The sequence below is a fragment of the Calonectris borealis genome, chromosome 1, assembly GCF_964195595.1.
Source record: "Calonectris borealis chromosome 1, bCalBor7.hap1.2, whole genome shotgun sequence".
NCBI classification, from domain to species: Eukaryota; Metazoa; Chordata; class Aves; order Procellariiformes; family Procellariidae; genus Calonectris; species Calonectris borealis.
Genome location: NC_134312.1, coordinates 176,130,698 through 176,146,332, shown reverse-complemented (window position 1 = coordinate 176,146,332; position 15,635 = coordinate 176,130,698). Strand labels below are relative to the sequence as shown.

The 15,635-nt window shown below is 35.0% G+C and overlaps 1 protein-coding gene across 2 annotated transcripts in view; it reads right to left on the bottom strand.

Annotated features, from left to right (window-relative positions):
* The window catches only part of DACH1 (dachshund family transcription factor 1), a 367,634-nt gene that overhangs the window by 94,960 nt on the left and 257,039 nt on the right, over positions 1-15,635 (bottom strand). Inside the window, exons 6-7 of one of the 2 annotated variants that reach the window (XM_075139134.1) lie at positions 9,815-9,950; positions 7,383-7,520 (exon numbers count right to left, since the gene is read on the bottom strand). In XM_075139134.1, coding sequence (XP_074995235.1) covers positions 7,383-7,520; positions 9,815-9,950 — 274 coding nt within the window. The remainder of the gene's footprint in view (positions 1-7,382; positions 7,521-9,814; positions 9,951-15,635) is intronic. The other variant, XM_075139136.1, reaches the window with a different exon arrangement.

The following is a 15,635-nucleotide window of genomic DNA, read 5'->3' as shown; positions in this document are numbered from 1 at the left end:
ATTAGATGCATCATCAAAATGGAGAACCTTTTTCAACAAAAGAAAGTTGAAAGGTAGGAACAAATTAAAACTGCTTCTTGTTGAACTATAACAGTACTGGTCCATTTCAGAGGAAAAACCCAAACCCTCTGCACTCATGGAAAGAAGTATCTCTCAGAATTCACCATGACCATACATTACCTGCAGTGATAGCAGAATCTCTAATAACCATGTTATTTCTCAGAACAAAATCTGAAAAAGATTATGTGGAGATAGTGTAACAAAAAAGGAAGTTGCATGAATTTAATTTTTTAAAAAAGAGGAAAAAAATACTCATAATTATATATACAAATTACCCATACTATTTGCAAGGAAATACGATCTATGTCTAGGTTGCAATTCTCAGTTAAGCCTTTTCAAAACTGTTTTTTTTTGGTATTTTGCATTTGAACAACTTGGAGAAAACTTAAAACTAATTGCACGGCAGGTTAGTAGCACTTTTGAAATAGTTCCTTCTAGTAGTCTCAAGTGGAAGACATTCTTAAAATTTTGCTGTAAGCTCTCTTTTCTGTAACAGTAACCATAAAAGTAAAGTGGTACAAATAAAGCCTAGGAGATAAATGTTTTCCTCCATTAAAGCCAGGGCATTCACCTATGTGTGTTTTCAGGAAGAATATGTATGAATCTATATTCCCTTTAAATTCACAAACAATTGTTTGTTTCTTAATGTCTACAGAATTCAATTCTATAGCAGCTAAACACATCATGTATTTTTTTCTTCTCCTGCCAACGCATTTTTTTGACTAACAAAATGGAAAACTAAAAATAATTACTTTAGAGAAACAGAACCTTATTTGTCTGGTCATCCTCATGGTGCTACAGGACATATCCCCTCTTAGTGGGAACAGCCATAACTTCATTCCCTATAACTTATCTTTCCTAGCAGCAAACACAAAGGGAACTAATGATTTAAAAACTGCAATGTGGTAGCATGATAAAAAAAGTCCTTTTTAACATCTTACCAATTACCATTACATCTTCTATTTAGCAATTCATTAAAAAAATGAAAATGAGCACACAAACTATTTCAAAGAGGTTTTTAGCTCCCCTCCCCTCTATATGTAATAAAGACCATCACAGACTATAAAGACCATTCTAAGGTCTATCACATGAAAGACACATAATGACCATTGAAACGAAAGACAAAAAAAAAAGAAACAAAAGAAAAAAGTACCTTTTGGGAACTGTTTGGGGGACAAGCCACAGAGGAATCGCACATTCAGAGTTGTTTCAATAGATTGAGAATACATCAGATCTTTTGTGCACATGTAACTCCTCTGAGCCTATTCAGGAAGTCAAGTATGTCCAAGATGCATTTGAGTCACTGTACATATAGAATAGCCGGTATGCATATGTGCAATTGGGCTGCAATGAGTCCAGTTCGCCTGGGATGTTTTGTAACTGATGCAAACATATCCATCAAGTGAAAACTGTACAGCAAATCTCTCATGAATTGTGTCAAAACTAGTATTACCCTAGCAGAATAAAGGTCCTTGATAGCAAACAAGTCTGCAGAAGTGCCTTGCTGGAGGATGGCTTAGTAAGAGTCTCTAGAAATACTCTTATCCAATATTTTGCTAAAAAAAACTTTCAGAAGTTTGTACTACCTTTGCACTCCTTCCTGCATACACATACGATTCATATCCTATTCAATAATATGAAAGGCTTCTGTGTTTTCTATGCAACAAAACCAGATGTTTTCTGGCTTCTTACTAAACAACAACCCATTAAAGAAAAAACTTGCAATTTTATTTTTCACCTTTGTCGTCCATTAACTGTAACAGCTTTTAATGTATTTCAAGCATTCTTGAGCCTCTTGGGATGAGTGAAAAGACACACCAACAACCAGAGTGTCAAAAGGTTATTTTAGTGATACCGGCTTCCTCGACCCTTTCATTTAGTAGATCTTTTTATTATCTGTCATGGGTTACAAATTTGACTACTATCTGTTTAGGGTTTGAGAAGTATTTAAAGCTCAAATCAAGATCACTTTCACAATGTGCTAGATGATGTATAAATACATAGCCTGAACTCAGTATCTTAAGGAATTACAAACTAATATATTAAGAATTAATAGGTAACATTTAAGAAGTGAAGTGAGAATGTAGACCTGAAACATGTTAACTGTAAATATATTTGCATATAGATACCCATCAAGATCTGCTTATATTCTTCTTGTCACATTAAAATGCAATATTCAGTAAAATAAACATTTTGTATAAGTATCTGTGTATGAATATATACAAAAATGAAAATGAACAGATAAACTATTGTGCTCTTTACACAAGCCGTTGGACAGCAGAACTGTGAATGAAAACTCCTCTGTATGCCAACTGGTAACAACTCTCTTCAAAAAAGGGCTTTCTCAGAGAACTAACTAAAATCATAACACAGACCAGAAGCAGAATTTAAGCAAAGTTCTGGATCATTTGTTTGCTGACATTGCTAGAGGACAGCTCAGGTAGAAGAGAATCTTTGTTGATGCTAAAACTTCCTTTGAGGTCTTTCATATTTATAAAAACATACTCATATGTGTTTCTATACTTATTAATGTGAATAAACATGCTTGATACATATTTACATTATGTATATATTATAAAAGAATTTACTGCTGATAATGCAGAATGAATATCTAACTATAAAGGATGACACATTTATCATTAGTTCCCTTTTTGATGCATGACTGCTAACAGGAAAATACAATTCTAATTATAACTTCAGAATGTTTAAATTATTTTCATTTTGCACTAAGAATATTTTGGAATTTTAATATTCTATTTTATAAGATATTAGCCAGAGGTCTAAGACTGCTTACATCTCTACAGGGGGACATAAAATAAAAACAGAGAGAAGGACTGGGACTTTTCAATATGTGGATTTGATAAAGTTATACCTTAATTGCTGCTATCATAGTAGTCAAGAAGCAGTTATTGTTGATTATCTGAAAATTACTTAAGAAATTTCCATTAATATCATAGTTTAAAAGCTTTTCTGAAAGAAATAGTTTAGCTTCTTTTGTGAACATGGTGAATATTTTATATTTTGTTATAGAAAACAACATGCACATTTTCAACAAGAAAGTGTCCTTCCCATAACACCTCAAATAACATATTCAATTTAAAATGTAAGCGTGACATTCAGGCTTCATTTGCTGTTGGTGTCAATCTAAAAAAATATAAATTGATGCAGACAGAAAATTCTAATCTGATGCCCTAGGGCCAGATCCAATAAAACACTTAGGCATCTAAATTTGGTGTTAAAGCAACTAAGGTGTTTGTCCCCCAGAAGGGAATCTTGGGCTGAAGTGAGCTGGGTCTCACATTCCTATATAGTGTACAGTGTATAGGGTAGGTATTGCTAGGCAGGTACCAGTTAAGGGGTGTATGAGCGGCCATTGCCTCCAACATCACTTGACATTACTGAAACCAGGTACTGCAAATTGGGATCTAATGAAGTTAACAAGTAGAACTATAGTCTGTCTATAGTCAACGGAAAATCATACGCAGGTATCTGGAGCTAGTAAATAGAGAAACTCTGGCAACAGGACTGAGCTATAAATTCCACCTTGCAGACCCCATATGACCAGAGTCTGGGTCGTAATGGCAAAGGGATGATGGTAAAATATACTTCCCGCTTTTACACAAAGCACAGTGATTAAGGATACTGCCCAGGAAATGTGTCACAAGTTCAATTCTCTCTTCTGCCTACCAGGAATTAGGATCCACATCTCCAAGGGGTGTGTGTTTAACTTTCAAGCCATTGATTATTTTGAACTTTTTTTTTGAAACACTTCAGATCAATGAGCCAGAAGAGGATCAGGATTCAGCAGTCTAGTCCCTAGGTTCTCCGCTAGTTCCTCCTTCCCGTGCTATTTCCAGATTTAACAGACAACATCACCAAAGAGCTGAACAAGTATTCAGCTGCATAAAAAACATCAAAAATACACTTCTTGCAACTTTAGACTGGGAGATCTGCAGGACCTCAGATAACAGCTGAGCAGGATAAGTGACAAAATATACCTCACCAAAATTGAGGGACTATCTAGAGCAAACTCTTTGAGTCATAGAAACTTTACCTGAAAAGACTGAGAGCTTAATTTTAATGTAAAAAACTGAATGGATCTTTTCTAATATGACTCCTATACTTCATGTAAGTCCTTCTTGTGAAATCTGACCTAATAAAACCAAATGTGCATCATCAAATAGTCCATAATTACAGGTTACAAAATTAGATACTTGGTTTTGATGATGGCTGTCAAGTACTTGAACTAACATCGTGTACTTGAACTTACCTCCTTCTTCCCAGGATCATTTGCAGTTCTACAGCCCACTTTCAGTAAAATTGGAAAATCTGCTATCCACCACTAAGGAAAAAATCCTGGAAATCTAGGATAATTGACTTCTCTGGTCATACAGATAATGACATCTTGAGTTATGTATGAACTGTGAGGCAGAAGTGCTCAGCAGTGTCTCCCGCAGTCCTCCCTAGTCCAGACTAGGAACCTGGCTGGACCACAACATAACCCCTAGCAAATCTAAGTTTTCTTCTCATGGAACCCAGAGAGTGGAACTTCAGATGTGTACATTGGGTCTTGCCCCAACATGAAGCTAGGACGTGGCCAAGTTGCACATCTGGAGTCAGCAGCTGGAAAATGTTCCTAACACCCACGGTTTACACATGGTCTTTGAGAACAGAAACTCTTCCTGTTTTCCTGCCACAAATACTGACCCAAAGCCTGTTGCAAACTTTCCAGTTTTAATAGGCGGTGAATCAGATCCATAGAACCTAATTTGATTCTTGGTGGGATAATGACAATCTGACTCCAATGGAAGGTGAGGTCACTAAAGGCTGGCACAGCAGAACCTGAGAACAGATTTTGAAGACGGTGTAAAGGCAAATAAAATAAACCCAAACAAAACTACACAAGAGATTTACTGGTAGCTTAAAACACCCCAGTAAAATAAACTCATTTTTGCCACTAATAATAATTCTGGCTGAATTTTGAATAGAAATGTATATGATCTTCGAAAGACTGAATACCCTCAAACTCTTATTCAGTTTGCAAGTACCAATGAACTGTTTCTAAATATATTACACTCTGTTGCGTGGACTGGGTAAATTAGCTCCTTTGTTTTATGTTTATTACAGATAAGTGGTATTTTCTACCCTGTATCCAACTCATAGATTAGGTCAGTCAAATGATTCGCCTGTCTGACATATGCCAAGTCTTTTCAAAATTTGGTATGTTGATCAGTTGTTTCTGTTATAACTTTGTTCCCCCTTTAAATTCTCTGTTGACTGTAAATAATTTTTCCCTGATCTCAGATGACTTCAGAGACTTTTGGTCTTTTCATTTTTTTAATGGAAGAGGAGACAAGAAGAGAAAAGACAGGGAATTCTTTACCAGGTAGGATTTCCCAGGTTCTCCCAAGTTCAATTAAAAGCCATTTTAGTTGCAGCTGATAGATTTCTGCTAACAAAAATGGCTTAGAAGAAAACACAGTAATGTTTAAATGCCTCATGATACTTATTCAGAATTTCTGTTTTCCTCTCTTTCTTTTTCTTTTGAATCAGATGATGAAGGCAATGGGGTTTCAACAATAAGAGTACCACCACCTACATATGTTTGTTTGCATTTTTAAATATGGTTGCATTCTGACTGATTTGCAGTGCGAAGCAACAGTTTGGAAATCTGATTGCAAGCTCACAGTGACAGAAGTAGATAATTACTATCTCCACAAATATCTATAAGTTAAATGACTTGTTTTAATACAGATTAGATTAGTACTAAAGTTACAAGATTGGTATGAGAGACATGATAAATGTAGTCATGACAGAAAACAATTTTTAATTTAGTATACCCTATCAATCTAGATAGCCCATGAATATTTACCATCAATTCAGTAAGCTGCAACAGAGGGGGAAAAAAGAACAAAAAATAGAAGGTTTGACCTAAACAAGGACTGAGGAAAAAAGAGAATTCTCAGCAGTTTTACTGAGAACAGATCTTGCAAAAACGTGAACTGGCAATAGATTGGAAAATACATTTGGGGCACCATTATAAACAAAGCCTTTAAAAAACTTGAATGACATGCAAAAATAGTAGCAATTCTTAATATGTACTTCTCTTTGCCAGATTTACAAGTCTGATTACACTTAAATGAGTAACTTCAAAGGCTGAAATAAGATCATTTATGGAAATTCAAAACAAAGCTATTTGATCACATCATACTTCACAGCAGGGCTACAATTTGCAGGGGCTGAGTGAGGGCATAGTATAAGCTAAAACAGGTTGTGTGTGCAATGAACCAAACTAAATGGTTTATATAAAAGAAATGTTGTTTCCATTAATTTTTCTGGTAATCTTATTAAAAATGCCACCTGTCCAGAATAGAATTGTCCAGATTTTAATTCTTTTTCATATCTCAGTGTTCAAACAGAAGACAGAGAAGGTATCATCTTATAGCTATTAAAATATGGCACAAAATGTCTTATTCTGAAATCTTCATTACTGCAGCAGTTTCTTTGGCTGTGTTTCAATGTCTGGCTATAATACCTTTTACTTTTCCTCTCATTGTGCTCAAAGATCTGATTTTTCTGATAAGCCCAAAGAATATTTTTTCAAAGGATATGTCATATTTCTGACCTCTCTTTACCAAAATGTTTCTAGTCTATAATACTTAAAATTCACATAATATTAAGTAAATATAACATGAAATGTACCTTTTAAAATTCCACCACCACCCCTCCAAAATCCCCTGTAACAACTCTGAACAGGAACTTAACTTTGAATATCAACAGAGATGAAATGGTGTCATAATCAGCATAAGTGCATGTGGACTATTCACCTAGATCAAACACTTTGGTCATATACTCAATTAAATTTAAATCCCATTATATAATGTGTACCAGCCTCATTTTATGCAATTCCCTAATTTAATGGCTTAGTATTAGCCTTTTTCCTTTTTGCACACATGGACTAATTTTCACGGTGCTCAGTCCCTTTGGGAAGTAGGTCATTAAAGTCAACTGGATGGAGACAGAAACTTAATACCTAAACAGTATTGTAGAAGGGTCAGAGACACAATAGTAATGTAAAATTGTGTTTCACTCATCCTTCTTTGTAATATTTATGAAATTCCTCCCTCATATAAATAGTTCATTAATCTCAAGGACCACAAAGTAGAAGAATCAAGAAAGCTATCATCCTGTTATAATTTAATTTGTGAAATAAAAAAAAAAATCCCAATTAAAAAAATAAAAGTCACAAATATAATACTATTTAGCTGTTGAGACAATTCTTGTTGTACACTGAAACAGTAGAATCATAATATTCATATTACCTTTCTCAATGTGTATTCTTTTTGTCTCATGTCCCACGTCATGACCAGCCAGATCACCCTCCTTAGGTCCAGGCAGGACATTAGGTGACAAACCCATCAGCATTTGGTTCATAGATAGCCCGTTCTGATGGACAGCTGCTAGACACAAGTGCAGGCAGAAAGAAAATCAGCTGTCATATTAACAATACACTTTTGTATTATTTTATACAGTCTTCGTCTTAATTATACAAGAATTCTAACAATCACAAAGTTACTTAATTAGTGCTATCAGTATCCACACAGCGGGAGAGTTTCTTCCCGTTCTGATTTAAGACAATTCATTTAAAAAGAGGAGTTCAGTATCTTTGGACAAAGTTGGATATTTGCAAACATTTTCTTGTTTATTTAACAAAAACTGAAATGCAAAATGAAGCAAACCAGAAAAGCATAGAAGGTTCTAAGTAAGATACTTACTGATTTTTTTTTTCCTTAGTTAGTTGTACAAAAACTCTTGTGTATTAGCATTCCCAATATGCACTCCCTAACTTCCTTAAATTAAGCATTGTGGCCTTCCAGGTGATAAACACTTTTTCAAAATATACTGTGCAACAGTAGAATTGCTTATTTGCTCATCAGATAGCTTGAAAAGCTCTTTCCAACAGTTCTCAAACAGACCTTCATCAGTCTCAAACACACCTCAGAAACCCATATAAGGTAGTTTATATCCCCATGCTTTTATCCTGAAAAATTGTATTTGCAAGAGGCTTATGCCATTTTCAGTAAAGCATTTTTTCATATGTAACCCATATTTCTGCAGTCATCTTACTCTTGCTGGCAACACAAAAGACGTACTTAAGAATCAGATGTGATGTTAATAAATCAGATAGGAGAGAAAAGAGTTATTTTATAAATAAATAAGTTACTGAAGTGATCCAGTATCTAAGGAACTCTGTTATGTTCACATTGGAAGAAACAATGTGCAAAGATCCCACTCCTCTCTGCTGGTAAGTAAGCAGGGTGAGCTGAATCGTACCATTTCTTTAAAAAAAAAGTGTCGTTCCTTAGCAAAAACAGTAAGTATCTCTCCGTTTAATTTATTTTTTTTTTTTTATTTAGAGAACAATGGAAAAAGTCTTCAACAGTTGTAAAAAAATATACTATTCAATCGATTTAAAAAAATTAAAAATCCAGGGTTGTGAGTTTTTTTCCCAGAACTTTACTTATGAACTCTGTGGTGGGTTGACCTTGGCTGGACGCCAGGTGCGCACCAAAGCTGCTCTATCACTCCCCCTCCTCAGCTGGACAGGGGAGAGAAAATATAACAAAAGGCTCGTGCGTCGAGCATGGAAAAAAGACAGGTCACAGTATATGGGATGCCAGTTTAATTTGCACTCTGAATTGTCCAAGTGATAAGAAAACAGAATTTTCAGCTTGTCATGGTCAGGCCTCATTTCTTTTCTTTGGTAAGTCATTTTTCATCACATAATAATGAAAGATCTTTCATCTGAAGGTCATTGAAGAGTCAGCTTCCTGAGTCTGCGGAGAGCCTGAAAGGAAGCAGTCTAAAAGACACATTTGCTGCATCTAATCAACACGGCTATGTATTTCATATAGCTATTTCATGGCCTTCTATCTGCATGCCAAATCCCCCAGTTTCACCTACTGGCAAATTCCACTGTGGAAAGATGCCTTAAAAGCACAAAAACCTGCAATGGAGCAATAATAAAAGGAATGGACAAGTGTCACATGAATCTAAGTAAATATCCATAAAATAATATGTGTGTAAAACGTTAATTTTGAGGCTATTGCACTGAATATCATAGAATTCAGGGTCTTTGCCATGTAATTTACATCCTGTACCTGGAGCCTTCATAAAAATGGTATCACTCTGAGACACCATGGTTTAATTTCACTCAGCCCCTTGTGAGCTATGAGGTGAAAATACTCTCTGTATCACATTTCTCATCATTACAAATTTTTATATTTAAAAAATTTATAAAGTATGCACATTTTTTAATTGATTTAACCTAATTCTTCTCTTTACCAAGCAATCTACAATGTAAAATGTTGCTTATGAAGTCAGATTCAATTTAGAAATCAAACCAGAGTAACCAGATTAAATAAAACTCAATTTCTTTAAAAAATGTTTACACTATATGTTCAGTTCTAAAACTAATCTAGCAAATTGCTTCCCGGCTGCAATTCTGTATTTCATAGCTCATATCTTTATGTTTAATATGACATGATGGCAGTTTATATCAGTACCCGTTAATGTAGCATCAGATATTATGATACCGTAAACTGGGGAACATAATGTTGGGAGATAGTTATTGCAGCTGAACTTCCGAACATGATACATATGAGATCTATTTAAGATGAGGGCATTTTGATTAGAAAAACCAGCTGCACCTAATCAAATTTAAAGTGGTGACAAGGAGAAGAATGTGACCTACGGATTCTATCTGAAGAGCTCTCGGTCCGTGCAGGAGAGCTGGACACACTGCTGCTTCGATGAGAGGATGGATGGCTGCCAGGTCTTCGGCCCTCTTCAAGAGAAGGAGCAGGAGAAGGGCTGTCTGGAACACGTTCCTAGACCCCACGAAAAATAATTGCAAAAAAAGGCAATGTTAAACTAAACCTCTGTTTCCAAACATCACTTCCCTAAACTGTATCTCCCTCCTGAAGTACAACCTATTCTTTCCTCTGTTGAGGTGCCCAGGATTTGCAGAGTATTCTCAAAGGAAACTTGGCAATTTTAGGACATTAGACCTTATGTTTTAGCATGCAATGTGAGCGCTGCTCATCCTGTCAGGCTTTTAAACTGCCTTCTGGACTACTTATAAAAATAAGGTTTTTGTTTTGCTTTTGGGTTTTTTTTCCCCCTCACTTCTATCAGTGCTGTTGAATTGGAAATATACATTTTAGCTTACAGACTTTACCTTTATAGGATGAGGAACGATGTACTTTTGTAAATAAATAAAGACCAGACACTGTTGGTTTAGCTTATGCTGAATTTTACTCTACATTTTAATTTCAAAGGGGCTTCTTGAGCAAGATTGTACGGAACTGCTGTGGATCATAAAGAAAATATAATCTCCCTACTGAACCTATACCAGTAACATGGCTGATCAAAGTCCAAATGTCTGTTTATACCACAGAGCACAAACCTGGAAGGAACCACACTTTTTGGAAAGAGTGTGGCCGTATCACTGGCCATATCACTACTTCAAAATGGGGAAAAACGCCCATTCATGTTTTTCTATCCAGGGGAAAACCTGGCATGGTAGCCAGGAGGAGCTATGATGTACTTCAAGATGTTATTTGATTTTAAAAATTAGAGTATGAGGACTGTGATGGTTTGAACTGCACTTCTGCTATGTGAGAACTGTCAGTATGTAGCAGATAGATATATCTGATACTTACACAGAACTTTGACAGAAACAATAAACAAAGGGAGCGGAGTGCAGAATAGTCCTTTCTAGAAAATTCTCTATCTTTCCCTGCAGTTTCCTTTTTATTGCTAATAGCTCCCAAGAGTCTATATCACTTTTAAAATATGTGTGAGTTAGGTTGGTTTGGTCGAACAGTGATAAAAATAAATAGTTCCTATAAGGGAAATCTATTGGGGGGACTGAAAATGTTAAACTGGGGTTTTTTTGGTTGTTGGGGTTTTTTTCCTTTTCGTAATTGAAATCCTGATTCCTAGTGAAAAAAAACAACCAACCCAAACCAAAAACAACAAGCAAACAAGCATCTGTATACATTCAAGTCACTAAAAGCTTTCGGTAATGAAATAATACAATTAGTATGTGTTTAATAACACACAAGAAAATGCTGCTGCATATGCCTAAAAGTTTTCCTGAAAAGAGCATCACGTCCCTCACACAGCAAATTGCTTTTGCAGCAGTCATTATTTTTCATGCACAGTAGCTAGATGAGTATTTATTTCTCTGAATTCATTCCTATGAAACATGACCATCTATAGTAATCAATAGATTTGTTCCAGGTAAGCTTCATAATAAATATTTGCTAAACTTGAGATTCTGATTGCAAAGGGATTCAGTGGGCCTATTGATAGAGTGGGAAAAGACCTTTCAGAGCAACGTTTCAAGACATTTAAGTGGATTCCACTTTAATAGTCTCAGGTTTTTAAGTCAAAAACATTGATGAGGATAGTTTAACTGAATCATAGCTCTAGGCTTATTATGACTTTGATTGTGTTTATATGTCCATGAACCGGGTATTCAAGAGGAGGATTATAATGCAGATGTTTTCAGAATGTAGAAGATTTATTTCTTTAGATTTAGGAGGATTTAAGCATGCACAGCGTACAGATTTGGTATAAATTGGAACACGGTATATTTAATCATTCATTTAATATATAATTTCACTGTTTGGCATACAATGTATTGTTCTTAGAAGGGTTTCATTAAAATGAAATCCAGTGAGCACATAAGATTTGAATACAGAGCTGCAGAGTAAATTAATTTATTTAAACAGCTTAATTTGTTTATCCTATTTATTTATGTGTGCTTTTACAGCACGTATTATGAGATGGAGAGAGCAAAAGGAATGCACAGGACAACAAAATATAATTACTGCACAAACAAAACAGATAATGAGTTTTATTCACATATAATACAACATAGCAGACAAACTATGAAAAAACTATATATACTGGCTTTATCAATTCATTTGTAAAATACCCTTTAACCCCAACAAAACATGGGATTCAACTATGCAGAAATGGAAAATAAATTAATTTAATACCTTAACTCATTTTTTATATCCTCGCTTCATAATTCCACAATCAATAATATAGTCTATAGCAATTTTTTGTCTTTACCAAAACTAGCTGCAATAATAAATGGAAATGCTACTAATAATAAATTGAAATACTCTGTAGCTCTAAAAAGTCATAGTGATAAACTAATGGTGCTGGAATATCAATATAAGCTGTCTTCCTTACTAGAGATTTTGTGTAGAAAAGATGGATTTTGTCTGTGGTAAAATATTAACTTTACATTTAGACTTCACTTTAAAATTTTTCAAAAAAGGAAAGGTGCAAATATGTGTTCAGTAAATAACTCAGATGATCAGACCTACTTTGTAACTTCTGCAAAATGCCACTTTTGTACATGTAAGTCTACGTGACACAGCAAAGAAACAGAATTTACTGTGTTATAATCCTGGCAATAGAAATCACCTAGGATACTGTCCATTGACCAGTATTTTTCCCAAAACTTGTCTACTCCCAGGACAAACTTAATTCCACTTAATTAAAGATATCTCTAGAGAATCTGGTGTTGGCTTGTACCGTAATTAGGCTCATTGTCTCCCAACAAATAAATAAATAAATAAATAAAACCTGAGTGACTTCGCTTTGCTAAAATTAAGTATGAGGAGGAAACCGTGCAGGGTTCAGTTTGAAATCAACCCATCTGAATGTAAGTATCTAAATGCAGTTTTGACGCATGAGCTAGAGATGAAACTTCAGAGACACCTGTATCTAGGATGCTACATGAAGGGGCCCACCTTGAAGGTAAGTTGTCTCTCATTTCAGTCAATTGAGATATAGACAATAAAGTCAATGGAGCCGCCTCCAAAACCAGATACCTACAGCTCAATTCAGCTGCTCACATTTGAGCCGCTGAAGGGTTTTGAGACGTCCACACCAGGTTGACAGACAGGACCTACAAAAGATCTGCTGCCTTCTGGAGTGGCAGCAAAATGCCAAAAACACTATCCTTGCACTTACTGGCTGATGAGCTGAATAGCTCCCAAAACTCTATTGATAATATTTTCTAGAAAACAAGAAATACGGAATTATTTATCGCTTGTAAACCATAACGCTCACTAGCTACCTTTTCTCTCCATTGTTTGCTTCCTTGTTTCTACAGGTACTCACAAGTAAAAAGTAGTGTGAACAATTTAGGGCATATGTAGCAATTTAACATGTGGTCAACCAACTTTTAAAAATTGGTAAGACTCTCAATTAGGCATCAGAACCAGAGGCTATACTAAGCAACAGACAACACACTCTTAAGGGCCAAATTTGAAGCATTCCTTATCTTGGTGCTCTTTACAATCTGATCCAAATCACGAATCCTAAGCATTTAAGAATTTGACATTTAACTTCTCCAAAAATGCTCCTACCATATACGAAACTTTCACTTTAGGAAGCTGCAAAGCCCTTTTCCATACTCTTACTCCTCTGACATTACAAGTTACACACCCTCAATATCAAGTCCATTTCATAAATAACAGAATTGTTCTTGTGACACTGGGCATTTTTTTTAATCTTGTAAAGAACAGGTAAAAGATTTTTCTGTCAGAGATTTTAACTTATAAGATTGAAGTTGTCTCTAGAATTAGAAACCACTCCAATTTTGTTCCAGAACACCACATATCATTCACAACATAACACTGTCTCAGTCTCTCCAAGTAAAACGGAAGTGTCTTGATGTACTTATCAACATTTTTCTACATTTTTCAAACAGCTCTGTGCATAGATGCAAAGACCATACTGTAAGATCTCATCCCAAAAGTTCCTTTTAAGTAATTCCCTATTAAGATTTATCTAATATATCAGTAATGGTATCCAGAAGACCATAAATACTTTCTTCCCTATATCATAAATGTCTTTTTCTTCTTACCAGGTCACAAAGACGGTTATTCAATATTAATCTCTTTTTTTACCTCTTTTCTTTCTGCTCCAGCAGCATGTTTCCATTGTTTGAAAAGTGCCTCATTACCAAAAGTCTTCCTCAAAAATATACCAAAATGTAAAGTTGATGGAGTTCAGCTGTTGGTCCCTATATCACTATTGAAGAGAAGACATTTCAGGTAATACGTGTAGGATTAATCCTTCTGCTCCTAAGAAGATAGACAAGGAAGTGATATCTCCTACGTTCTCATCACCTCAGTCTTTCCACAAACATTCTTTATTGTTTGCCGTTCCTGTTCCTTAGTGACAAAATTCCAGAATCTTTCTCACAAAGTTTGAATACTACTACTTCCAATAACCAACTGCTTTTGCATGCACAGCCTTCACCTCCTGCATATTTGTCTCCTACAGGTATTTTCAGGCTCAGCTTTTTCCTTTGTTCTAGTTTGCTTCTCCGCAAGACTCACCTCTTGGACTTAGTCATCCTTTAATTTTCATCATCGACTGAGCTCTAGACATGCAACTAAGTATAGCTGTATATCGCTTAAAACTATTCAGCTGTCTTGATGCTCTTCAGTGTTGAACAAACGCCTTCAAGGACGTTTGTGCTTTAAGTGATTGAAGTGCAGAGGATAAAATAACTTATTTTCAGCATCACACTTTTCAACAGTTTAGGTAACTTCATACTGGGGAAAGGATATATGACACACACTGTTTCATATACTGTTAATTTAAGAAAAAAATAACAAGCTTTTAATCAGGAATAGTTTATAATATTCTGACCTTTCTGGGAAGGCATCTGGCTTCCTAGCCTTTTTGTGGCAAAATTCTAATAATCTCTTTCACAATGACCAAAACACAGACTTCTTACTCTTCAGTTCCTTACTGACTTCTTTTGAACTTGTATGAGTATTCCAGGAATGGCTTTCTTGTAAAATGGCATACTTATTTGACATTGTATTAGTTTAATGAGTGAAAGAAATTAATTACTTGGGTATCTCTTGTGTTCCCTGAAAACAGGATATTTTGCTTTTACAGTTTCATGTTTCCTTCAGCTTTAGTCTAAAACGCTACGAGACTCCAAATTAACATTTAGTCCTAAGAATTACAAGATTAATTGGGCTAATAATTATTTCCTAAATTCCTCAATCACTATATAAAATGTGTGTTATCAAACTGACTGAATGCTATAAATTTTCATTTCTATTTCCTTATTTGCATACTATCACTAGCTTGCTAAAGATCTTGCTAACTTCCCACTGATGCACATGACATCTTTCTCACCTTGTTCTTATAGACACACTTCTAATCCTAGTCAAAATTCAGGAGTTCAAATTTTTTGTGTTGTTGTTAATTGAACTATTATTTTAAGTAGTGGATCTATTTCTTATAAAGAACATAATCCATGATATTTGCATAAGACTTTTTTTCTCTCTCTGTGAATATCTTGAACTTACTTATCTTCTGGACCAATTTAAGTTAATTTGATTTCCGTTTTATTTTTACCTCTGCAATTTTTCATTGATTCTACCTTGCTGCTCCCATCACAAGAATACTGATAACTGATAGCATAAAATGTAGAAAGAGATCAACAGACAAAAAGACTA